The 25,936-nt window shown below is 40.2% G+C and overlaps 1 protein-coding gene across 16 annotated transcripts; it reads right to left on the bottom strand.

Annotated features, from left to right (window-relative positions):
* Positions 1-487: 487 nt before the first annotated feature.
* On the bottom strand, positions 488-24,008 carry lrrfip2 (leucine rich repeat (in FLII) interacting protein 2). 16 transcript variants are annotated; one of them, XM_030441753.1, is made up of 27 exons: positions 23,794-24,008; positions 22,374-22,522; positions 16,026-16,112; positions 15,560-15,619; positions 14,825-14,884; positions 14,643-14,681; positions 14,374-14,436; positions 13,281-13,328; positions 13,096-13,158; positions 12,064-12,153; positions 11,460-11,516; positions 11,019-11,072; positions 10,824-10,880; positions 10,048-10,119; positions 9,629-9,742; positions 9,146-9,187; positions 8,209-8,340; positions 7,690-7,761; positions 6,680-6,850; positions 6,461-6,553; positions 5,983-6,075; positions 4,104-4,205; positions 2,743-2,875; positions 2,273-2,443; positions 2,093-2,172; positions 1,380-1,484; positions 488-1,299 (listed from the first exon to the last, which is right to left on the bottom strand). In XM_030441753.1, the coding sequence occupies exons 2-27, from the start codon at positions 22,461-22,463 to the stop codon at positions 1,189-1,191; spliced, it is 2,259 nt and encodes a 752-aa protein (XP_030297613.1). In that variant the 5' UTR covers positions 22,464-22,522; positions 23,794-24,008; the 3' UTR covers positions 488-1,188. The 16 variants fall into 16 exon arrangements, with proteins under 16 accessions (XP_030297613.1, XP_030297617.1, XP_030297614.1 ...); XM_030441757.1 differs by lacking the exon at positions 7,690-7,761 and having other exon boundaries at positions 805-1,299; positions 23,794-24,005; XM_030441754.1 differs by lacking the exon at positions 13,281-13,328 and having other exon boundaries at positions 805-1,299; positions 23,794-24,004.
* Positions 24,009-25,936: the final 1,928 nt, after the last annotated feature.

The raw sequence follows: 25,936 nt of genomic DNA, 5'->3' as shown, positions 1-25,936 counted from the left end.
TATTTCAACGTGCCAAGCCTTCACATGGTTTTCTAAAAGTAAGACTTGGGACAGGCAGCCAGGAAAAATAGAATCTGGTCATGAGTCCCACAACGACAACTAAAACATACCAGCACATGGGCTTGACTTTATTACAGCCTGTCAGTCAGAGATACATATGCAGTGTGGTGGGATCAGAGCTCAGTGTGAAGGAAATTAACACCACCACCAATGTCTCCAAATACCTTATGGACGATTAGAAGTTTGTAACACCATGATTGAATGACCAAACCTGCAAATCTGAATTTCCATGATTCAGGGCCAAGCATTTAAATGTGCCTCTATATTTATTCCAGTCACAGAGAAACTAAAAAAAGGTGAACTCTGGATTTGTAACTACCAAGGCAACAAATGAACAATAAACACACCAATTTCTTTTAGACAGTACCGATTTAAAAAAAAGTAGAAAATCCCCAAACTCTGTCCATACAAACGCTGGTCGACACAGTTCTGTAAATTACACATTTATTTTCAAGAAATCTTTAAATATTTGAAAAATTTCAATGAAACCGCAGCAGACACAATTGGTTTTACATATTGTCAAATGACTGCACCTTTTTAAATACATCATTCTGTACCTGTTAAAACAATTAATGTCTCAATGAGCGGTGCAGACCCCTCCAGTCTCCTAGTGTGAAAAGGCACTTCACTGTGTGAGGGGGGAGGAAGCTGGGAAGGTGCGGGCCTGGAGCAGCCGTGAGGGTTGAATAGTTTAAAAGCAACATTATACTCATTCATGCAACTTATCAAAAACAAAAAAAACAAAACAAAGTACAGCCAAGCACCCAGTCAGAGAGAAATAAAATCTTGTGGATAACATGATGTAGTACAAAGCTCTGAAAAATTAAGTAGTGACTTGAGAAATTTCCTCAGATGTATCTCCCAGCAACTTTAGTTTTATTAGTTCAGTTTCTGAGTCATTCCTCCAAAAACACCTGCGGCTTGCCAGACAAAACCGCTTCCTGTTTAAAATACAGACACAGTAGAGCTTTTTGCCTGTGCTACAAGGTCTTTTTTTTAAAGTGTTTTTGGTTAGCTACAAATCTTAAAGTGTTACAGCTAAAAAGGGAAATGTGCTCCAGATGCAATATGGCAGTCGAGAGGTCTGAGGTGCGAGTTTAAGGGCTTCCGTGGTGACGCTGCCTTGCCTCACTGCTGCGACAGAAGGGCGTTCCTGTTGGCCTTCATCTTCTCAAGGCGCTTTACTAGGTGGTTGTTGGTCATCTCCATCTCCTCTATCTTATCAAGAGCTGTGCGCAGCTGTGGGGGAACAGAGGGGAGCACGTTACGCTTAGCCCGCTGAGGTTTTCACATAATAAAATGCATTTCCGCGTCTTTACCTCTCTTTGAAGTTTCCGTTTTTCGGCCTTGAGTTCGTCTTCTACCTTCTCCGCGTTGTCTGCTGACGCCTTGTACCTGGACACTTGCCCTTCAAGTCTGTTGATCTGGACAAAGGACACAAAAGGGTGCATTTGGTGACTTAGTGCCCTCAAATTTACAGTCTAATAGAATATTTCTATAAATAAATGATAAATATATCACATTGTGAACATTAACGTAGCAGCAAACAATTATTTGCCATGTACAGGTATAGTTGCTGTGATCTGAGCTTCTCTGTTCTTAGTTTTGGTAGCCTGGAAGGCTGCTCATACATGGTAGTGCATATGAGTCTGTCCTCATCGGTTTTCAACATGGTGGCCTGGTAAGAAACTTCTTTATAATACAGCTAATCAGAACACTAAAATGAGCTTCTACAGAAACACAGCCACCAAATTTTGATTCATATTTGATCACAGTGTCTAGTTTGACAGATTTGGGTTTGGTGAAGTCCATGAAGCAAAACACAAACTGGCAGTTGTCTGGTGAAAAACTTTCTCGCATAAAAGCTGAAAAATACACTAAAATATGTCTCTGTAAACATTTTAAGGCTTTGGGTTTGTCTTGGTCTGACACACTGGTGCTCTACTGCAATATCTAGTGTAAGTGGATGTCATATTTAACCTTAAATGATAACTTTTCCATAGTTTGACAAGATGTTTCTTTTGTTACTTACATTTTGTTCCATTGTTCCCATTTCCTGCTCTGCCTTAGAAAGCTTGAATTTGTATTCACTAATCTGTCTGTTGGCATCTCCTACAGAGAAAAACAGAAACCAGTTAGTTTGAACAGACATGAAGTTTAAGAAAAGATCATTTCATGTTGGAGCAGCAACATAATCATGAGGTCAACTTACTCTGCATCTCAATAAAGTGTAGGTCTGTACCGTTCTCCATCCTCTCCCCGTCTGTGTACGCACTGTCCATCTTTGAGTGTTTCTGTCTCTCCTCCTCCAACTGATTCTTCAGCTTCCTGATCTGAGCCAACAGCTCATCTTTCTCCTCTGCCAACTTTCGTAGCCTGACATCTACAAGACAGAAGGAAAATAAATTAAAGTGATATCATACCAGATGTGCAAAGGAGCTTTGTGTGTTACACTAGCAGGAGGGATTCTCTCCTGCGACTGCTGCTTGGACAAACTAAATTGTGTGCAGCAGGTTTACAAGTGTCTGTTCTTGTAAATAGAAACCTCATCAGATAAGTTCATTAAGTGTCCATGTAAACAGTCCATTTACAGTCTTCAATCACAATCCATTCTTTAAGCGGAGTATATTTTCTGCTCCGTACCAGTTCTGTTCTGTGGTACAGCAATAACACCCGACTCACCCAGCGGGCCCTCTCCTGCTGACTCCAGCAACTGGGCGGCCTCCTGGGAGACCACAGTGATCCCTGAGGGCTGAGGCTCATGGTTGACATCTCCGTTTGGTGTGCCGTCTGGGATGATCACCAGCCCATGTTTCTGAGGTGGGAAAAGACACGTTACTTCCGACTGGCTCCACTTGAGCAGAGGATGTACTGATGTCACTTCATTCACAAAGCCAACCCCATCGCCACCATTGAATAAACAGATTAACAAATTACATGAATGGATGAAACTTTGATACGAAAACAGTTAAGTCCAATGGTTTTGATAAATTAATTAGTCGAACGGTATGTCAAGTTATTCTTTTGCATATGGTAGCCCACACATGCTTGTTAAGAAGGACCTCAATTAGCCTACACATAAAAAAAATTAAGTTATTTCCAAAATGTTGACGATAAAAAATGTAAATGTAGGGATGGTGAAGGCTTTCTAATTCCTGGTGTTGTGTCAGAAAAATAAGTGTGACAATCTGAAAATATGTAAATATTCTCTTCATATTTCTGCATTTGCAAGGTTAATATCATGCGTAAGCAACTCTGTTCCTGATACACATGTATATATGCAGTTTGCCGCTCAACACTGGGGGCACTAACGCTGCATTAAAAAAAAAAACTTGAAGGCACAAACTAAAGTCCTTTTGTCCCTCTCTAAAGCAGGATGTGTCAGGGGTAACATTTCACAATAACAATCATTAGCAAGGATATAAAATAAATCTATAGTTAATCAAACTTATGTTAACAGTTATTTCACTGTTATCAAACAATGAAATGCTTTTTAAACCATTTATTAAGTTATGATGAAGCTGCATGTTAAAAAACCCTTTACAATTACATAAGAAACAAAAAAAGTTGTTAACAGTGAATTAAACCATTTAGGTTTAATTATATATGAATTGACTATTTATTGAGGATGGTTATCCTAAAGTGCAACCGTCTTGTTTTGAGAGAACCATGTCCGCATTACTTCACAATACACAATAGTAGCTGACTATAGCTAATAGCTATGACTAATAGCTGACTGTTGTGCATTTGTCACTGGAAAGTTACCATGGTGACGTCTATGTCCAGTGACATTAATTGCATATCCACTACAAACAACAAATCCACCAGTAATTTGATATCATATGCTGAAGTCATGGTCGAGTTCTGAGTAGCATGCACAAAATGAGCTATGCAAAACCAGCAACTAATGAAAATAAAATGGAAAGAAAAACCAAGAGGCAGAAGTGAGACGGCAATTACTAGTTTCAACCACAAGCTAAACTAGTTTTGGACCAGCAACTCATCCTCTATTCTTTTTCTTGCGGGACTTCAGGAAGACCTACCTCTCCAGCCTTGGCCTTCCCCTTGATGTCAGCGAGCTCATCTCTGAGCTCATCTCTCTCATTCCTAATGCAATCAAAGTACTCTTTCTGCCTCTCTAGGGCCTGGCCACACACATAAGAGAAGACAAGAGAGAGGAGAAGAGGCAAAGGAGAAGTTGGATAGACTCTAGTGACAGACATGCAACACCACATGCTACAGCAAGACATCCTCCACACACAAACATGCACTTGAGCGCACATCATGGCAACAAACATAAAAACAAACAATGCACACAGGAGAGGAGAAGGCTACATGCTACAGAAGATGTTACTGGGAGAAGTTAAGAGGTGTTGTACATATAGATGGGTATTGTTAAGAGTACCGGATCAATAAACAAGATCAGTAAGAGTGGTAGTACAGTAAAAATCTTATCGGTTCTTTTATTTAATTTTCTTTGTTTTTAAGAAACAAAAACACAACAAAACAAGATTATTAACCTACCTTTATTTTCTTGTACTGTACCCTGATTGTAGAATATATGTATACATCCTTTATCTAACCGAGTCTTATTGGTAATCAAATCTCTTTTGGTGTATGAAATCTTTAATTCATGAATTTATGAATGACCCAAATTTATAGGTATGCTCTCCTGATTAGATGCTGAAAAAATGCAACACAGTAGGTTGGAAAATCAGATAACCTGTTTATTTCATACACTTGTTGTAGGCTAGTAACTTAGCGCCTAACTTACACTTTTAAAATGTTATTGATAGCAAGTAATGTTAGCTACAAGGCTTCATCATCGGTCTGAACTGAGTGTCCAGGGGATGTTCTGAGCGCCCCCACGGTTTCAGATTATAATTACTTTTAATCATTAACCTGTACTTGTATTATTTAATAAACACTGTGTGGGCTATAGCCTGATAGCATACATAACATACATGAGGTAGATGTGGCAATGACAGATGAAAACTACGAGTTAGGCAGTCGAAATCTTTTATTTTTCTCTGCTGGTGGCTAGATGTTTGGAAAGATATGCGTGTGTGTCGACCCTTACGTGCACTTGTAGCAATATTAACATTGCCTGCATCGACTTAAGTAACAGGACCTTTGAGCATATATTTCTCTCTGTGATTGTCACTAAGTGCAGGGTGTCTGTGTCTCTGTAAGTATCTGCGTTTCGAGAGACAGGCAGAGCACCTGCCCCTACCCCTCATATACATCATTATTGAGGAAGAGGATTCACCCCAGACACATCTGAAGAACCGAACTTCGTAACAAACTGAAGTACTATCTTTTGTCTTTCATTGTTGAAGAGTGTTATGTTTTTTTTTCCTATGGGATCTACATATTTGATAAATAGTATTTGAACTAATCCTCACCCACAAAAAGCTACCAAGATAAAGTTCAGCTGTTGTTGTAAAATATCCCTAACTTTCTCAGAAGAATTTGAAAACAAATGAAAAAATTTAAGTCGAAAATCAAACTGAATTGTGTTCTCAGGGTTAAAATCGATTCAGGGAGTTGGAAAACCGTGACACCCCAACAAATGAACTAAACCACAGCAGGAACCATGCATGTCATGCTAGAATATATGGATTTCTCTTACATGGCAATCCAAAGCAAAAAAATATTTTTATTTCACACGCTGTCCACTGCAGGCTTCAAAACAGAGCCAGCACATTTGCATTGTTAGCTGAGGTTATGGGATCCAAAAGGAAAAACCCCGTTATTCAGACATGCAAAAATTCAAACTGTGATGGGACCAGGTATGTGCTAATGCCTAAGGGTCTCCATCATGCAGAGACAGCATGAGAGGCAAAAGAGGTACACAGACACAATGTTTGACCATCTACTGCCTCTCACGTTCTGTCAGAGCACTTGCGTGGGACCTCCTACCCCAATCTTTCTGTCCTTCCAGTTTATCGTTTCCTGCAGGTCAAACACCTCCCTGGTGAGGGCGTCTAACTTAGTCTGCATTTGCTGGCTCTCCTAGAGCACCAAGATGACACAGTATAGGATAAGAAAAGAAGAGGAAAATTTGAATGGAAAAAAGACAACGTGTAAATGCACATAAATACATACGGATAAAAAAACAAGACAGAAACAGGTGCAACGGGCTGCGAAGAGACTCATTTGAGGAGATAACAATGAGAAAGGAATGAATGACAGTGTTCATAGTCAGATAGAATGATGAAACAGAGCAATAGAGTGGGAGAGGACCTAGAGGCAGGCCAGAGCCAATCAATCCTTATCAAATTGCTGTGGAACAGAGCTGCTGTTGCAGCCTGCACAGAGGCACTAACACCTTCCAAGGTGTTGACAGAATAGCAGGCTAGCAGAAATAGTTTGATTTTCCAATGCAGGGCAGCCTTACCTCTATAAGCTCATCTCTCTGGCGGATTCCCTCTTTCAGTTCTTCTTGTTTGTGCTGCAGGACCGTACATGTGTGCTTTTGTCTTTCTAATTCCTGAAAGCACAGGCAGAATGTTTTAGCCACAACCCTTCAGTGTAAATGTTTTTTAAATCAATTTCTGGAGGGCACTTTAAATGATGGTGAGCTTCAAAACTTTCATTTGAGTGCCAGATGTTTCACCTTTGACTTATCTTCCAGCTCCCTCTTCATCTCAGCCATTTGTTCCTCCATCTCCTCCACGACGTCCTTTAGTGTGTCCACCTGATAGATGAGGTTGGCTTTGTCGTTGTCCAGCTGTGCGTTCGATACCATGGCTTTCTTATACTTCTCCTCCACCTCTACAAGTGACTCCTGAAGGGGTCGGGAGCATGTTAATAAACTGAATGAGGTGATTTAAAGCACAGAACACGTACATGCACCAGGTGGACTCTCGCATAAAATGAACTATTTTTTGTAGCACATTCAACACACTGCCAAACTACTTCACATATTCTATCATGTCTAAATATCATATTAAGTAAAGTCATAATTCCGTGCAAAGTCATTTGGGACTTTATGTGATGAGCAGGTGGTGACATTGATCACACAATAATTGGAATGCGTTGAATCACTTTCAGGAGTGAAACAAAGCGATGGTAAGAAAAGAGGATCTGAAACAGAGAACTACAAGTGTACCAGGAAACAAGATGATGTAAAGTAATCTATCTGAAGTGCATCAGCTGCATCCAACTCTACCAAGAACAAGCTGGGAGGTGTGTTAGTAAACTACTTTTATCAATAAAACATACAGTGTCCTTTCAAAGAGTACATGAAGCTGCAGAAGGTGACTGCAATAAGGGCATCTAACAATGTGGCAATTAAACTGAAAGCATGACCGTTATCTGTCAGCAGGTGGAGCATTTTAACTCTTCTTCTTACAACTCTGAGCCCAGCTGAATTGTGGGAGTGTCTTCATTTCAGGCCACAACCAGTGAGTTGGATCAAAACAGGAAGTGAAAGGAAGATCATGCAGACAGGAGGATCATTACGCAAGTCAGACTGGGAGCACGCAGGGCAAAAACACGGCGGTGGTGTTAGGAGCTACAGGAGGGGGGTACAGAGGGATACAAGTGGGTAAGGGGGGGGGTTAGTTACGCCATACTGCTCCAAGAGAACAAGAGAAGGCATGCTACGAGCTCAAGCCCCTCTACCTTCAGCTCTTTAAGCCCTTGCATGTACCGCCCTTCTACATCCTGAATCTGGTCCTTTAGTTCATAGATATCCTGTAGAGCAGATGGAAGGAATGGTTGGGGGTGAATTGGGGCATCAGAGAGGGAGGGGAGTATCAAGGAGAGATAACAAAGCACCCGCGCTGCCATCTCAAAGACAGTCCAAACACATGACCAGCCCACCCAGATATAAGGAGCAGCGTCACAGGACACATCCAGTCCTCCCGTGCACACATGAAGAAATACGGTTAAAGCAGACACTTAGACAGCAGGGAGGGCACAACAGAAGAAACGCTGTGGAGGGGTCATATGCAGAGGGAACAGATGTATACATACTTTACTATGACATACGACATGTGGATGAGAATTTAAGCTCTATGATAATGTGATGATGAACATCTGGAGCTGAAACAAACACAACTTAATTCATATGCTAGTATTTTTGTTCACTTTCTTCAGTCATATGTATAGATGGGTGGCACTGTGGGTTGTACACCTTACCCTTAGTTCACTCAGACTGGTGTCGGGGTCATAGACGCTACCCGTGTCTGTGCTGCCCCGCCGTGATGAGGTGCCGCCCAGCGACGCCAACGTGGCTGCTGAGAGGCCTGGGGTGGCACAGCGGGAGGATGGCTGAGAACAGACAAAGTGCCATAGGAGCTCAGTCAGAAAAAACACAGAAACACAATGCAAGATGCAACACAACTCTGGCATGTTATTCAAAACTGTCATGTGATAGCACCTGGCATCTAAGTGATTCTGCCCATTTCAAATCCTCTTGAGGGAGGAACTGTCACTATAATGTGCTGAAGCACATTTTACTTCTGTTTAACTTGTCAAACTACCTTAAACTCTCCACAGGCTGTGTATAAAAGCCGGATAATGCTTCTGTGCCGATCTGTTGTGGTTACATGGTAGTTGCCTAATGTAGCACTGAAATCAATTTATAGCTCAGTGTGAAATTTTACTTACTGCACTGTCCCACATTACTGTGCAGTCAAATTTCCACTGTCTTAGTCACTATGTGGTAGGAAGCAAAAGTTCTAGTGAACTGAAGAAATAGCTTTGCAAGACCACAAAATATAAATCTGTCTAGTGCCACTGTGGTCTCCACATAATCCTGGTGTATAGTTCTATTCTTGAGGAAATCTGCTTCAGTGGTCCTGACATGTAGCGGCTAAGTTTTAAAACATAGGACCAAAACTTCTTGATGAGAGACTGTTTGGTGCTTGGTGATATTAACAAAATGAAGTTTCTGATAACTGACCATCAGTAATGTGGATATAATGACTAGTATTAAAACAAGTAGAAAAGTAGACAAATTTGGCATGTTCATAAAATATAGTCTCATATCGAGATAATGAGATAATAGATATTTTGCCCTTCACTTGAGCTTGATGACCAAATAGAGTAACATGCAAAATAAAGGCACACTTACCCGACTATAATCTGTATACTGCTTGTCACATTTTTCATCCAGCTGAAAGAAAGAGAAAAAAAATTTAAATAATGGGACACAAACCACTCTGGGAACAAGCGTCCTGTGCGGTCATGCTTGGAGCCGTTTCCTCACCTGTCAATTGGAGAGTTAGTCCAGGAGTTAGTATGAGTCTGGGGTAAGTGCTGCATGTTCACAGATCACCAAGTGTTGACAAGCAAATGAAACACTGAGTGAATCACACATCAACTCCTTTAAAAGAAGAAACATTTCTCTACGTCCATGCTGCTGCAGCACCGCAGCCACAACCACTTCAACTAACCATACTCCACTCTACTAATTTATAAGGCTGTCAATCATAGAAAACAGATTGTGGGATGAGTTCTGAAAACCACATGTTATTTTTAATCATGCACCAGTTGTAAAACAATCCATCCATTGGTGTTCACAGCACACTGAAGGAAACTCAGCTTAGCCACTTACAGCGTCCAGATCTGGAATGCTCAAATCATCGAGGTCAGACACAATGCTGCCCCTTCGGTTGGAGCGGCTGAAATAATCAGCAGCCGACTCACTAATGTCCGAGAAGTCAGACGACTGTTTGCACACAGGATGAAGAGGACAGAAATAGAGGTAGACAAATAAAGAATAGCAGAGGGCCGAAGAGTAAAAATCATCAACAGGGAAAAAGGTCAGAAGGGAAACAATGACAAACACATCCAGAGATCACGCTTTAAGGGTAAAGTATTTAAACTTCATCATGGGTATTAAGATGATAATTTTACACAGCAAATAGAAAAGGGAACCCTTTGAAAGCTTGGATTACTGATCTATTGACAATTGTGGCTATTGCCACAGAACAGCATCAGTGGATTTTGCGTAGCTCAGTCCCTACAGCTCACCACACTGTCCCTGCGGCCTCTGCTGACGCGCTCCTGGGACACGCTGCTGACAGTGTCATCATCTGAGGAAGACTGAGAGAAATACACACATACATATAGATAATGGACATGGTGAAGAGCTTAAGTAATGTACGATGGCTGCATGCCAGAGGCCTTCTCTGAAAACACACACTGCTCGGTCAAACAGCAATTCGTAAACATCCAGTAGCATTCTCCTTATTAAACGAAGGTTAAAAATAACGATTCCTTTCATTGTTGGCTATTCATTTTATAGGTCTATATTAAAGAGATCTGGGGGAACACTTTATAATATCCATCATTAATAAAGGGTACATTTATAATTGATTAATCAATCAAGTTAACAGCAAAATGCTAAAAAATCATTTATCAAGCAACCGTAAAGTATTACAGACATCAGTTGCAACTGTATATTACACAATTGACTAATAAATGGTTTATAAATGATTTCACTGTTTGTACCGTGAAATAACCACTTAAATAACTACCTATAAATTTACCATTTATTAATGAGTCATGCAATTGAAAAACTTTTTTACAAATGCATCAACCGGAGCCAAGTCAGATATGACAACCTTGCAAAAACAGAAAACAGTCTCAAATCACACGCTCTAACATCAATCAATGACGCCGTTCCCTAAAGCAAGCTGTAGCCAGTGTGACGTGGGAGGAGGGAGGTTAGTGCTTGTTAGTAGTGGACATCTGTGTGTGGCATTAGCTGACACCATGCACGGTGGCAGTGGTTTTAAGGTGCTCACCACAGGGCTGCTGCGGGTGGAGCTGGCTCCAGAGGAGTACCAGCTGTATTCAGAGGGCTGTGTATGGGGAGAGGGTGAGGACAGGAAAGGGGATCAACATGAAGACAGACATCAGGCCACAGGCACAATAGTAAGCTGCCGTGGCGGTGACATGTTGAGCTGAAACGCTGTTTAACAAACATTCAGAAGACTTACAGCTTTTGAACTGTAGCCCGAGCCGTAAAGACCGGTGTCTTCGTAAATAGAGGCCTGAGGGCACACGTGGAAGACAATGCAGGACTCAGCAAAACACAAGAGGGAGCATAAATCTTTAACACACAAGCTAAGTAGGCTGAGTAGAATGACTTTCTCTGGGTCATGCAATTAACCGAGACATTCAATATTTCTAACATTAAGCAGCCTATTTGTTTGACTGTTCTACAACAAAAGCTCTGGCCTAACGCAAACTCCTGCCTTATCTAACTGAAGCACAAATGTCTGGCCACAACCAAGTGCTCAAGAGCCTCCAGGAGCTAAATATATGCAGTCGCAGCCACCCTGGGCATCCTATCTGATGTATGCGACCACAAGAGAGGGGGAAGGTCTACTTCTGAAGGCAACTAGAGGCATGCAGAGAGATGATGGCCACAAACTGACCGTGCTGTAGCTGCGAGACAGCCCTGTGCCAATAGTAGAGGACGAGGAAGTGGTGGCCTGTCAGAGGACGGGAGCAGGGAAATGTCAGTTTAGAGGACAGAGGAAGCTGTAACAGGAATGTGAGGTGGAAAGAAACTGAAAAGCTGCAGATAGTGGGAACAGGATGAATGTTTTGCTGACCCTGTTACATTAAGAGCCAAAAAAGTGTTGTGAGGAGAAGTGAGATCAGGTGACACTGTCTCTGGTAAATGTTTCAATCCTGGTGGAGCCCCACCTTTGTCAGTTATCGAGTAATTTACATTCATTCAAATGATCACAAGAACATTTATAAAGTTGAGAGAGATCTCAATCTTTGGATTTCTATGCCCATTGGCTTCACTGGCTACACAACCACGATCCTCTCTTTGCCTTGATGTTTTTATGGCACAAACAATGTTTGTGGCTATAAAATAAGTTTGTTAGGCATATAAATGTCTAATAAACTAGACCATGTAGATAGGAATAAACTTCTTCCACTGGCTCTGGTTTTACTGAGAGTCCTTTAACCACATCAGGCTCTGTCTAAAAGGGTTGCAAGTTGGACAGCACCAACGGGAGGACCAACCCGGGGCTGATAGGAGGAAGTGGAGGGAGGAGGCGGTGCTTTGGTCTTCGTTAGGCTGGTGTAGTTCCTCTGATCATGGTACAGTCCAGTCTGGAAGGGTAGTGACATAATATGACCTCAAATAAACAATATAACAAGTTTAATACTTTAGTGTCAGACTGCTATCAATCAACACATTTGACACGGCTTGGCCAACATCTATGTGAGGCCTCACAAGACACTAGTCAAGGGTAAAGTCGATCAACAATAAATCACCACTGCAAGCCACTCGGATTAGTCTACTGCCGAGTTAACACGGGGCATTTACATTAGTCTTAAGTGATCTGATAACAAGAAGACATCTCTAATTATATGTGTGAATCCATTCACTCGAAAGTAAGTAAAAGGAAGTATTGAGATCCAAACCCTAAGACCACATTAGGAAGGTGGTCTTGGCCACAAATGACCACTCTCTTTTAGCAGAGTGTATGCACAAGTGACCTGGGCCACAGTGAAGGACCATCTACTCAACTGATGTCCTGTGCATTAGTACACATGAAACACACTGTCTTATTTCCATTTGGTTCACTGTAATGTATATTGTGTATTTGGGCTTTCTTACCTGATAGATTAGCAGCAGATGTTTGTGTAAACACTGTCTCTTTACAAGGGCATTTTACCTTCCAACAGCTAACCGCTGTTTGAACACCGTTTCAACTGATTTCATCATTAATACTTAATGTATGAAAGAAGACCTATTGATTGTATATGGGTAAGATTTGACCAATACAGGCAACATACTCGCCCATGGAGGGAGTTCCCTGACTTCCATGACTTAAAGAGACGCATTAATTTGCATTTATAGCGGGAAGTAATAGCTGATTAACTGTAGTCACTTGAAAAATATTCCAGGTGTGACCTGATGTACTTACAGCTCCACTTGTGATCAAATCAAACAAAGCCTATGTTAATACCAGGTGTAAACAGGCTATACACGGCCTCTCCATGCTTGAGGCTGCAGCAATGACACCAACACTAAAGGAGTACACTGACCAGCAGGTCCTTCTTCTTGGATGAAGCCCTTTTATGGCTATGCAGGTCATTGTACACAGAACTCTGTCCAGCCCGTAAAAAGTGAAAAAAACAAAAAACCAACACAAAAAAGAGATTAAAAAAGTTGAGAAGAGGCGAAAAGTGTAGAGGCATTGATACACAAAGTTAATCACATAGGTACATACGGTGGAGCGGGAACTCTTGAGGGTAGAGCTAGTGGAAAGGCCATCAGACTAAAGAGAGAACAGTAGTTACAGGAACTGCAATCAGAAATCTGAGCAGCTGTTAGGTAATCATTAGGTCGGCAGCACACACTTTAAACCATTTATTTATATCTACACCATGCCATGGCCACAGTTAAGGAACAATATAATTTGTCTGTGGCACTCTGCCCATTATGATGAGTCAAGTAAATACGATTCGGAAAAAACAGCCGATCTAACTTAAACTTTTCTGTGCATCAACAAATGCAGAAATGCACTATATATTCATGCTGGACAATCTATTGATAATGCACTTTGAGTTTCCTTGTACACAATGTCTTGTCTTGTCAAGGCAAAAAAGGTCCTTAAAAATCACACAGCAACAGAAGAAATGAATTTCAAAGTGAAACAGATGTCACCAACAGTGGCCTGAATGTTATGTCTCCTTCCAAATGTAATGTCATCTGTCACAGGAAAACCTATTTAAAAAGGGTGCAACTGAAGCACAGTAGACGAAACAGACTGAGGTAAAGACATTCGGTCGCTACGGAGCACATTCATTGTAATATATGTTAGTTCTGCTTAGTACAACAGACTACACACTAAGAACATCAGTTACTTCAGGGTAGACAACTGGTGGTTTATCTGCATTGCGTAGAGATTGGCAAACTTGCTTATTTCTGTTGTCATTTTCAGCCATAACTGTAACGTTTCAGCTGCTTATTTAATGTACTGTGTTGCTTTGCTAGCGTGTTCAATAAACAAAGTTAACCAAGAGTGACATCTAACAACAGTTAGTTTTGGGTAAACTCAGATTCTAATTGTCTGTACTATATGGCCCAAGAGATAAATAAGGTCTCCAATTTAACATTAGTGATGATGTGTTAAAATGAGATGTACACTGTGAAATAATAGTGTAAATGATGCAGGTGTTTTCTACCCAGAGGTTGTTGTAAACCGTCTTTGTCATTGGTTCTGTAAACTCTGGTTACGTGCCAAGAATCCAGTTATTCCATCAGTTGCAGTATTTCACACATAAATATATTTTGCTCTCACACACATGCAAACAACGCACCAAGCCATCTTTTCTACGGGAACTGGATCGACTTCCCAAGTCACGTATTGCTGACGAGGATGACTTCAGATAGAAAAACAAAAACCGACAAAAGCAAACATCAAAAGAAAATTTCTCTTCGTATAGTATGTTATGCTGTGACACAAATACAAGTACTTCGCCCAAATGTCTTAGTGCCCTCCTAACAAGAACAGTGGCCTTCACACATCAGTGTGCCCCTATGAGAGCACAATCTTAATAAAACTGGCAGGGATGCATTATGTACGCACCCTGTAGCTGCGGACTGACATGACATCATCATCCAGCCCCTGTTGATGTGGAAACATGGAGTCACAGCAGAAAAGCAAACGGAGAGGAACATGAGTGATGAGCGATTAACTGCAGGATTAAAGGAGAAAGAAGAAAGGAAATACAGGCTGACGAAGAGGAAGTGTGTTGGAGAGATACAGACCCGGTGATGACGGCTGCTGGACCTACTACTACTAGAGGATCTGGCTTTTTCTGAGTCAGCCTGGAGTAAGGAAGGAAAGTATGTTAAGATTACAGAAAGAAAGTTGAGAGGCTCAATCACAGGGGTGAGTAAGATCACCGCAATACTCAACTGTTGCTATGCAAAGCCCAAACCATGCAAAACAACTGCTGTCATCATGTTTATAACCAAGTAGATGTCATAAACATTTGTAAATGTTATCCTCTTTAAGCACTGCAGTGAAATTAATGATATACAAGAACAGCTAATGAACGGTGCATTTTTGTCTCATCTGTTCTTTTCAAAAGTCAACAAAACGGCACACGATACAAATCTCTGCCATTCTTTACTGTGTCAGCAGACAAACACACATACACCATGCAAAAGTTAGACGTTAACAACCAAAAGCATCCATCATTTTTGAAGTAGCATGAGGTTGGAGGAGTAGAGCTACACATCCAAACCACCTTCTTGCACGCAGACTCACCCACCCTAAATAAAGTCAAAGGCCAACGCTTTCTCTACAAATACACACAGTCACAGATTACGGTGTCTCCAAAGCAAATACACTGCTCAGGCATATTTCCGCAGTGAGGTATGGTGTAGTATGCAAGTCAAGTGCAGCTAAATGGTCAGGGTTGACTGGGGCTCAAGCCCACACAACAGGCTGTTAGTGGAGTGAGAGGCTGCAACCCACTCGCTCGCTCATTCTCCTACCATCCACTGGTGGATCTGACCCCATTTTCTGTTGCTACCACTCGAGGAGTGGTAAGAAAGCTGGACAGAGGGAGGAAATGCCAGGAAATACACATTTCACCAAAAACTGCTGAAACATAAAAACTGGGTGACATTTACAGCAGGAATAGAATTTGGTTTCATCTGTGGACATGCAGCACTTTTAGTTTTCTTTCTGTGGGTATATTTTTGTGTATGACCTGTCAGATTAATCTTAAAAAAATGCTTAAAAGACATAAAGCCAAACAGCTCCTCTGCACCAGTGACTATGACTGCAGCTTGTGAAAATAAGTAAGTTACTGTAGTTAGAGGCAAAACAGGATCAATTTTTATGTTTCAATATACAGTCAATCTGTGCTGAGGGCAGTATTATTACACAAGCTTCATGATGGGTTGAATAATGGTCACGGTGAATCTTTACCAGTCAGTTCCTTTTTGTGTTTTATACCTCTTTCTGTTGCCGCTCAAGCTCCCTCATTCGAATATCCCTTGCCTCCGCCCGAGCCGCCCTCTTTGCAGCCAGCCGCGCCTCCGCCTGTGAAACAAAACATGAACACACTTGTTAGCCATTAATTGTTACTCTTAAAAAGGTGTCTTCTCTGAGGACACGTCCAATGGGTGCAACCAAGGAATAAACACAAGGAAAGGGATAGCTTAAATCAAACACCAATCACATAATACAAGACTTTATTTGGGTGCTAAAGTCATCTGTTTCCTGTGAGGGAAAAGTGACAGTGGAAAACATATGAATGGGTTGATTTCTTTTCTTCACAGCTGGCTGTTGAGGCCTATGAGGTCCAGTTTCTGTCACTAGCTGTAACCGTACTAACCGACCTTTAATTGATGAGGTTGACAATGTTATTTTTCAGTTGTATCATTAAATCAAATAAAAAAATGCAATGCACAGCTGCTTCGATTTATAAGAGATATACACAATCTAGTTTGGCAGACAGTTATGTACAGCATCAGAATAATATGTCATGTCAGTAACCTTTTTATGTTAACAATATATTTTTTTAGTAATAGCTAATAAACAAAACAGAGAATACTAGAAAGAATGCAGTTCACAAAAGGTTATATCAGCAATCATCTGACAACACTTACGTCTACCACACCAAAATCCCCAATATTTTAGGGATTTTGGTATAGCCATCCGATATCTTCCATGTGCTGGTCAGTGTTTATAGCCAATTAGCAACTTGAGACATGAGAGGAGAGCTGGAGTTGAGAGACATTGTATACAACTGGATTATGTTTATTTCCATATACCATATAATCTGGCTGTTAAATAACAAGAAACTGCAGTGCAAAGATGCCAAAGATATATTTGAGGTAGGGCAGAAACAAGGGTAAAAATAATACGAATATTGCAGTTGAGAAATGGTTCGCATTAAACTGGAATAATTATTTCTGCATCAATATTTTTATTTACATTTTTTTATTTCAAATTTGATTTTACTTTATACAAAAAAATTAGCTTCTACCACTGGATATTTCACTAGGCCATACTGGGATTTTGATAATAGTTCCATTACCTGTGTAGTCCTAATTTGATGTCATTTATAAACAGCAACTCAGTCATATATGTTATCTACCTGAGAGCATTAGCAAGTTTATCTTTTAACTGTATAATATCAACTTAGTAAATATTTGGTATCTAATTAACAAATTTAAGGTGCCAAAGATCTCCTTTGACCGTATGAGAAAAAAATAATAAATACTGGCTATCATATTGTTTCATCTCTGCTCCCAATATATCTGTAGCTGTCTCTGTAGTTTTTGAGCCATTGTTATATTATACAGATTTTTAAACTCTGTACATGTTCTTGTGACGCAAAACTCTGTGCCCTGTACAGAGTGAGTGCTTGGGATGCCTCATCACCAACAACATGTGCTAACCATCAGTTTCAGGAGGAGTGATTTAAAGTCCTCATGGGGGACATGCCAATGGCACACAAACAGACTGACAGAGAAGTACAGTGTCAACAGAAGACAAAGTGAGTCACAATAGTGTGGTTCTGCTCAGACCGTAAACATGGAGGTGATTTCACAATATCTAACTAGCTTAACATTATAAAGGAAAAACAAATCAAAGCCAAACTGAGCCCAATAAACTCCTCTGGGGGGCAAAGTGAGGAGAGTCATCACACAATTTGCTCCCAACTTAGTCAGAATATGAACAAGAGCTAATTTTACAGAGTACTTCAACAGAGGGAGCTAATTTAGGTGAGCCATTACAGGAGCCCTGAGGAGTCACTACACAGGTGACTATGCAGATAATCCTTCCATTACGTCCATTATACCAATTACATTCCCTCTCAAACTGAAAATCCCTCTGACAAAGAAAGGCCCATGTGCTCGTGGAGCCTATTCCTTTATCTCCAACTAAAAGACAGTCCATAAATATGTGCGTGGTGTGTACAGTATCTCACTGCAGCCAAACACTGTCAGCATTCCAGCAATTTCTTATCTGCCCTGCCAGAATAGTCAGCCTGTGGGTATGGACTATTTCTGTTTGAATAAAAGCCTAGAGCGAACAAACACTGTTTTATATTAATGCTGAACAACCACCAAAACCCAGGTTCATTTTACCTATACATGTAATGCATGAAAGAAAAAATCTTAAAATGTAATCATAAAGATTTAAAAGCAGAAAAAGTCACTTGTGGATGAAATTCAAGTGAGAAGGAAGGATGGAGGAAGTGCAGCGTATTCAGTTGGACAATCAAGTTTTAGTTTTAACAAAAGTGCAGCAGCCATCGCTGCTGTAAGTGATATATATATCTATATATAGATATATATAGATATATATATTTATTATTATTATTATAATATTTTTATTTATAAGAAAGTGTTAAATTGCTCTATATTCCAACACGTTCACTGTTATAGTTTAGGTGAGTAACCATGTCCCTTTATCCAAATCAGGAGAGCAGCTTTGACTTCCCATGAAAGGCAATGAGAGAAAACCAGGACGCAAAATGACAGAATTTGAGTAAAGTTGGAGTGATGAGTGACATACAGTTATGACTATGTCATAAATATGTGCATTTTTAGTAGCTTATGAAAAAATCTTAAATGTAGTCATCACTGATAAACACAGGTATATCATTAAATGATTTGTAATTATTGTTTGTAATGATATATTTTCTAAACCTGAACCAGAACCCAAGGAGGCTTCGGGTTTCAGGCCATGTGGGACGTTTTCATAACCAATTCCTATGGCAAGGGTCAATAGAGCTGCAATGTTAAATCAATTAGTTGTCAACAATTGAAAAAATCTGCATCACTTTCACCCAAAATTGTCATACAATGAAACATGCACTCTACAAGGTCAAAAAGGAAGTAACGGTGCAAATGTATGCTTAGGGAGAGCTGAGAGAGGCGGCTGGCCCTGTGCTCTGCACCTGTTGAACTGTCTGACAGTATGACCTGCTCTGCACAGCAGCACAGCTGAGCTCTCTGTCTCTGTCCTATCTATAGCCTGGCCTATCCGGCCCCAGCTCTCTGACAGCCATATCACGGGGCTGGGAGGGTAACCTGAGCAGGAGAAGTTCACCATCAAACACACCTCCAGGACTTTGGGCAATCAGAATCCAGCAACCCACCATGAAATCACCTGGAGCACTCCAACACTAAATTGTGGACACTCTGACAATATAATAAAGGCTAATAGCCAGATTAGGCAAGTGACTTACTACTTTTCTCATTTAATGCAACTCTACAAAATAACATTCATTTCTATTTGGGTTTTTTAAATGTTGGTCAGAAATAGAGCAACTTGAAGAAAACTGGGGGGGGGGGGGCATGAATTAGGGCGGAACAATATGGCTAAGTGCAATATCAAAATATGAAAAATGCAAAATGTGACACAATCATTATCATCATATCATATATCATATATCATATCATTATAGATGAAGCACTATGGTGCTACAGAGTTGGTCCAGCCTACAAATCATATTCTCTAGATGCAAGGGAACATCTTCATCATCAATTCATTAAGCTGAAATGCAAAAAATGCCATTCCTTCTAAAATTGTGATTAATACCGCAATCACAATGTATGTCAAAATCATCACAATTTTCAGACCCAGTGTATGTATGTAATGTAGAATTTTAAGCATATTAAGCAACAATCCCTGGCAGTTTAAACAACAAAACTAGGCTTATTACCAAACCACTCCAACAATGCCAGTCAAAATCATCATCAAAAAGCCGACAGCATATTTGGTGGAAATATAGAACACCTCCTAAAAAAACAGTAGATTTGATTAGATACAGAGACTAGTCTGTCTTAAAAATAGGCCTGTACAGTCACTCTAGATGTACTAAACTAGTCTACGTTATGTAAGTGACTAACCTTTGGTTATCTCTTGCAACTTTAAATTACATCACAGTAGTCCTTAAAAAAATGCTCTTTGCTTCGTTCTAACAGAACAAAAAACATGGATTTCAGCAATACAACAAAATACAAAAAGTGTTTTAAAAACGTTGCATTATCAGGGGATGAAATTGGTCATACTGACAGTCCTTGTCTAATAGTTGCTGACAAATTATAATATGCACTTTTATCTCTGTGGCCTGAACAGTCTCCAAACCATTTATGGAAAAAGAAAGTGTGACACTTTCCATTGCAATAATGACTTGTTGCTATAACAAATCAATCAAATGGACTATGAACTATAGCTTCAACACAAAAAAACACACCCCGTGTATACTCAGGAAAGTCAATGATTGCCTTGTTCCAAGTACCATTAGCTCCCTTAGATCCTAATCTGAGGGACGACAGGTATGAGATGATCATCTAATTCTAACACTTGGACTCTGTCAGATTCATAAGCATGTTGCTGGTATTCAAAAGGACTGACTGCCCAGTAATGCAAGAGGCCTCAGAACTGGGCTGGTGACGGTGCAGGCTCAAATTCACAGTCATTCTCGGCAGTGATCCGTGCCAAGCACAGGCAGGCAGGCTGTAACTTTTCTTAATCAGGCAGAGACAACATGAGGCAGAAGCTGCAGTGTTTTGAAAATTTGTTTTGGAGGGAGGTGATGTGCAAAAAGTTAGACATCTGACCCTATGAACTCCCTGCACATTTGATCTAATCTCTGGTTTGCTCCACAAAGAGATTCAGATTTAGGACCTGACTGGGAGGGTCAGATGACTCATGTTTCTATGATCAGCCTGCATGACTATAAAGAGAGCAAATGGAGTCTTGTGCTTAGTGCCCAAGAATGAGGCACTGAACAGTTTTCATACATACAGCACAGATGAAGCATTCTTAAAACTGGCCAAGGCAAATGCTTATGAAAAGCCTCTTTATCCAGTGTTACATTTCTACCTGTAGGACAAAAACAATCACTTGACTTTTCCAGAAGTCTTCACAGAAAATCTGCAGACAACATGGCTATTTCTGGTATGCTAACCAAAGATAAAGGACCTTTAAACTCTGAAAAATTATCATTGTATTTCATGCTGTGGGCCACCCCATTCTGAAAAGAGTCAAAGGAATGACAGCCCTGCTGTGGAACAAAATGGAATAATCCCTGGGCATGTCGTTACAGGCAAGGCAGCTTCTCTCCTTGGCCCGTGTTTTTCCCCCCAAATGAAAACACTACACGTCAAGTCAATCTCCCTGTGGTCCAAACCAGCTGTCTCCACTCGCTTGGGCTGAAACACATGTGGATATTCAGGTTCTGCTGGTTATTTTGAAGCATATGTTTCAGAGGCCCATTTGCTGACACAACTTTGACCACCATGTTTCAAATTAACATAATGTATTGCGTGATAGATATATGTTTCTGTCTGTTGATTTAACACCTGGGAGCTGAGTGGTTAATTTAACAGTCTTAAATTATGGCACATAATCAGCTTAAAAGCTGAATCCTAATATTTTAAAAATGCATTATGAGCTGTTGTCAAAGCAACAAATCCTTAAGTCAAAACTATCAAACTGCGGAACTCCATCTGGACAATAACTCTAAGACATTTCTGATCCTTTTCTTTGTTGTATCGATATTTCACTGCTCTAATGAAAAGAAATCAACAAGGTTCACTGGTGTTTGAAATACACACATGTTGCTCAATTATTTCCACAGTCTTTAGAAAAGGAAAAAAAAAACCTTGACATTTCTGTAAAGATTGGCCAAAAAAAGCATTACTAAAAGAATCTGTGTAAACCTGTGTGGAACAAACAGCAGAATCCAAATTGAACACATTTAGATTTATTTTCTTTTTTCTTTCATCTATTCAGTTTAGTTGTGTCTGAGTCCGTTTCATAAATGATAGGGAACCCCAGTAGACTTGTGTTAGCTTTCTAGAAAGATGAAAGATGATCAAAGCACTCTCTCTGTTTTAAGCACTGGTGAGGACACACCATGGTCTATAGATGCAACTGAAAATAGCCTACATAAAACATTAACATCTTCAGGCTTTGTCAATATAACATTTCATATACGTTTTAGTTTAAAAGGATTCTCTTTCTCATAGTGCCGTGTCAGCCAAACGTATGAGTGCTGATAATGATTTAAATTGTCTAATCACATTCCCTCTATTTTAAAATGCAATGGTGCTTCTGCCCAATTCAACAACATCCGTGATTGACAAATCAATCTTTCGCCTATGTTAAAGGAGCCTATAATCTCAACGAGGATAAACAAGAAAATTTGACCTGGATGAAATCTTATTAGCATTGACTGTACAACACATGTATGGAGAAATGAAGGAGGAACATAGTCTTCATCCATCCCAGTTTGCTTCAAAATGTAAACACGTGTATGATGGGGTATGAAGTTACCTCTCGGGCAATGCTACTCAAGGCTTCATCCTCCGCTGAAAACCGGTCTTTCAGAGGGGCACGCTTTCTCCCAGAGCCTTGTGTCCCCATGTTGTAGCTCCACCGATGATGTGTAAGGCCAGAGAACACACAAAACTGTATGTAAATGCCTAGAGGAAAAGAGACAAAATATATTAATTAAAACACGACTGTAAACAAAGCCAAGTGTTTCAGTAATCTGATTTATGCGTTAGGGTTGTCTCCAGTGTCTCCACAATTTCATTGTGTGAGGTTTCATGCATCCTATTCACATGAACACCACAAAACACTCCCTCATCTCTTACTTCCATTCCTGCAAAGACAGACAGTCACTCATGTATGGGACCTGTAATGGCTTTGGATAAACAGTTGTGGCTGACATGAAACAGCCTTCCTGTGACATACAGGACCACTGCAACCTCAGCATTTGAGCATAATGTGGTCTACAGATTAAATAATATTCAATTATACATGATGATGATCTTAACCCATTGTTTGTTCACTGAGGCTTGCATTAGCAGGTGGTTAATTTGTATTTATCAATATCAACATGATGGCACGTGTCCGAAAGGCATCAACATAATATCAAAGTTAACAGATCACACAGACAAAAGAGCCCTCTCGCTGGCTGGTAAATACAGGGGGGAAAACGCCTAGTTTAGGACCCGGCTGAGTCAGAGGACCCAAACGAGGCATGAGCACTCCTTCACGACGTGTGGTGATAAAACACCCAGTGGATCCTAAATTCAAAATGACCACTCTGACTTATTCGGAAACACTGGCTTGCGATTCAATGAATTCGGACAATCCCTGTTCAACTGACTGGACGGGTTATTATTAGCTAGCGTTAATCAACCTACTTCAGTTAACTTTTTGAAACAACAACGTTAGTTAACGTTGAGCTTACTAGGATATTTTTCCACCCATGAATAAAGCGAACATTACTGTCCCTTAACCGTGCTCATTAGGGAGAAGGGATAGTAACTGCCTTAGCTAGGTTAACTCGCCAAAGTTACGCCAATGTTGTGCCCTGTTAGCGTTAGCTAGCCAGTCATACCAACGTTAACGTTGACTAACGTTAGCCAGCTCACTGGTAAGCTAAATAGGAATGCTAACTAGCATTCCGTGCTCCCAAAATTCAAATTCAAAAGTTACCCTTTCAAATCCTACACCGCTAAAGCTAGCGCTTCATAAAAACGAGAACTATCCGGACATGTCCTTTCCACGGTTATGACCCCCAGCACAGACTAACATCTCTGGGGGCCAAGGCTAGCTGATCAGTTTAGCTGGATAGTTAGCTTGGATAGCCAGTGGGGCTACCCTCGACTCTCCTGAGAGGCAGTCAGGGCAAACTGGCATTGATCCTCCCGTCATATTTCCCACCCCAAGAATATAACGTTACCTTCGCGACACCTTTAAATAAACCGCGATGCTGCCAAGGTCTTGTCCCTTTCCTCCAGCACGTTTAGGTGAGAGCCATTCGGCTTCTCTTCAGAGATTGGTAGTGTTTTTGTCCACACTGACAGCTGTCATCAGTCCGCCTTTCCGCCGCTCTCCGCTGCCCTCCTCATCCAGTTTCCACACACACTGCACTGGTTAGCGACAAAGGTCCCGGATGTTGGGAAAAATTAGGGTGTGATGCTGCCTTCAAGGGGCGTCAGACACATCAAATGTCAACCGTAAAACCGACAACCGACAAGAGAGTGGTTTTCCATCGAGTGATACTTAATAGCTCCTGGACTACATACAAAGCGACTCTCCAGTATTCAGCTTTTAGGGGCTGACAGCATGGAAATTGTTTGAACGAGTAATGACGCAAACAGCTGGGATTTTTGTTGCTATAAATACTCCACTAAAGGCTAATGAACAACTTTTGCTTCATCAACCCATAGTCACCAGGTGGACCACAATCCTCATTGTTAAAATAGTCTAAGACAGTATTTTAAAAATAAGAAATGTAGTGATGTCATTTTAGCAGCCTCTGCGTGACCAGCAGAGGCAGAAGGTGACAAAGTATAAACCAACCACCTATACAGGTAGATTTTTAAACTTCACACTTTTATTTTTCCTTTTTCTTTTTGTTAATTTTTGTTGTATTCATTTGTCCAAATAAGTCAATTGCATAGCTCATTTTGAACTCACCATGGCCTAAGATGTATTTTGTTTTTGAAGAGTAGCTTAATACTACCATAGAAATGAAGCTCATTCTTGACTTTTTTTTTTTTCAACCTTTTTTCCTCATAAACCTGTGTCCAGTTATAAAGCATAGAACAGACAACTAAATTTCCAGTCATTCTTAAACTAAAATATAGAATAGGACACTTTCAGTAGGTTTTTGCCACATAGAGCACGTGATTTTTGCAGAATTTCTAACCGAATGCGATGTAAATATAGTAATTATTTAAATAATCCATCCACACCATGTTCAGATGTTTATGAAGTATTCGTTCTTTGTTTTCTTTGCACTACTTCTATTGCTTCTTTGCACGCACTTGTGCCTTACTTGTATGTAAGACTTTTATGGCGTATACTTTGATTAAGTGGGCATTGATGTTTTTAATACACTGACTGTACACACAGCTACTATCTTTTGACAGGCTATTGTACAGTACAGTCTACAATCTTTCTTTCTTTCTTTCTTTCTTTCTTTCAATCTTTCAATCTTTCTTTCAATCTTTCTTTCAAACTGTCTCCAAATGACAACAGAACCTCATTCATTTACTTTGTTTAGATTTGCAGGACCCTTCTAAGAAGCCACCTTTCTTGTTTCAAGCAGCGTTCTTGGAACCTAATTAAACTCTGAGGACAGTTTGTTTATTCAGTTATTGAAATAGATCATATGCATATTTCTAATGATACTGTATATTACTTTTCTGAGTTTAACTGCACCTTTGATTCATTCTTTACCTTATTGTTTAATTTTTGTTGTACTTCTATTTCTTTGGAGTAACATGATAGCAATGTAAACCAGAGTCACATTACTTTTATGTGCACACAATCTTGGCCAGTAAAGCCAATTCGGATTCAGATTTGGATTCTGAACAACATTACAGTACCACATCGTATTTTTTAATAGGCTGAACATCAAAAAATAGGCCTGGTTAATATTATGTTTTACCACCTGGAATATTATTTAAACCAAAAATATTCTACATTACCAATACATTTGTATAGCATATAAATTAAAAAGGTCATATCTCTAATGTTTTGATTCCAGGGAAGGGTTAAAGCAGGGGTCTTCTGTATCATGTATCAGCTGTTCACATTCTGTCCACAAGAGGGCAGTAGTGGATAATTAATTATTCTTGTGTGCCTGTGTAAAATAACATACTAGTTACATGGAGGGTAGTCAAACCACATGTGAATGGATAAGCTCTCAAAGATTGAATTACACATAAACCATCTCAGTAAAGCAACTAACCCAGTATGGACTGTGGGTTCTGATGATAAGCTTGCAAATATTAATTTTTGTATTTATTGCAATGATGTTGAAACATTTAAAGTAATCTCTTATGTAGTGTATGGGGAGGATTAAGAAATGACTG

The sequence above is a fragment of the Sparus aurata genome, chromosome 15 (assembly GCF_900880675.1).
Source record: "Sparus aurata chromosome 15, fSpaAur1.1, whole genome shotgun sequence".
In the NCBI taxonomy this organism is placed as follows: domain Eukaryota; kingdom Metazoa; phylum Chordata; class Actinopteri; order Spariformes; family Sparidae; genus Sparus; species Sparus aurata.
The sequence above is the reverse complement of the archived record's forward strand: the minus strand, read 5'-3'. Positions and strand labels throughout refer to the sequence as shown.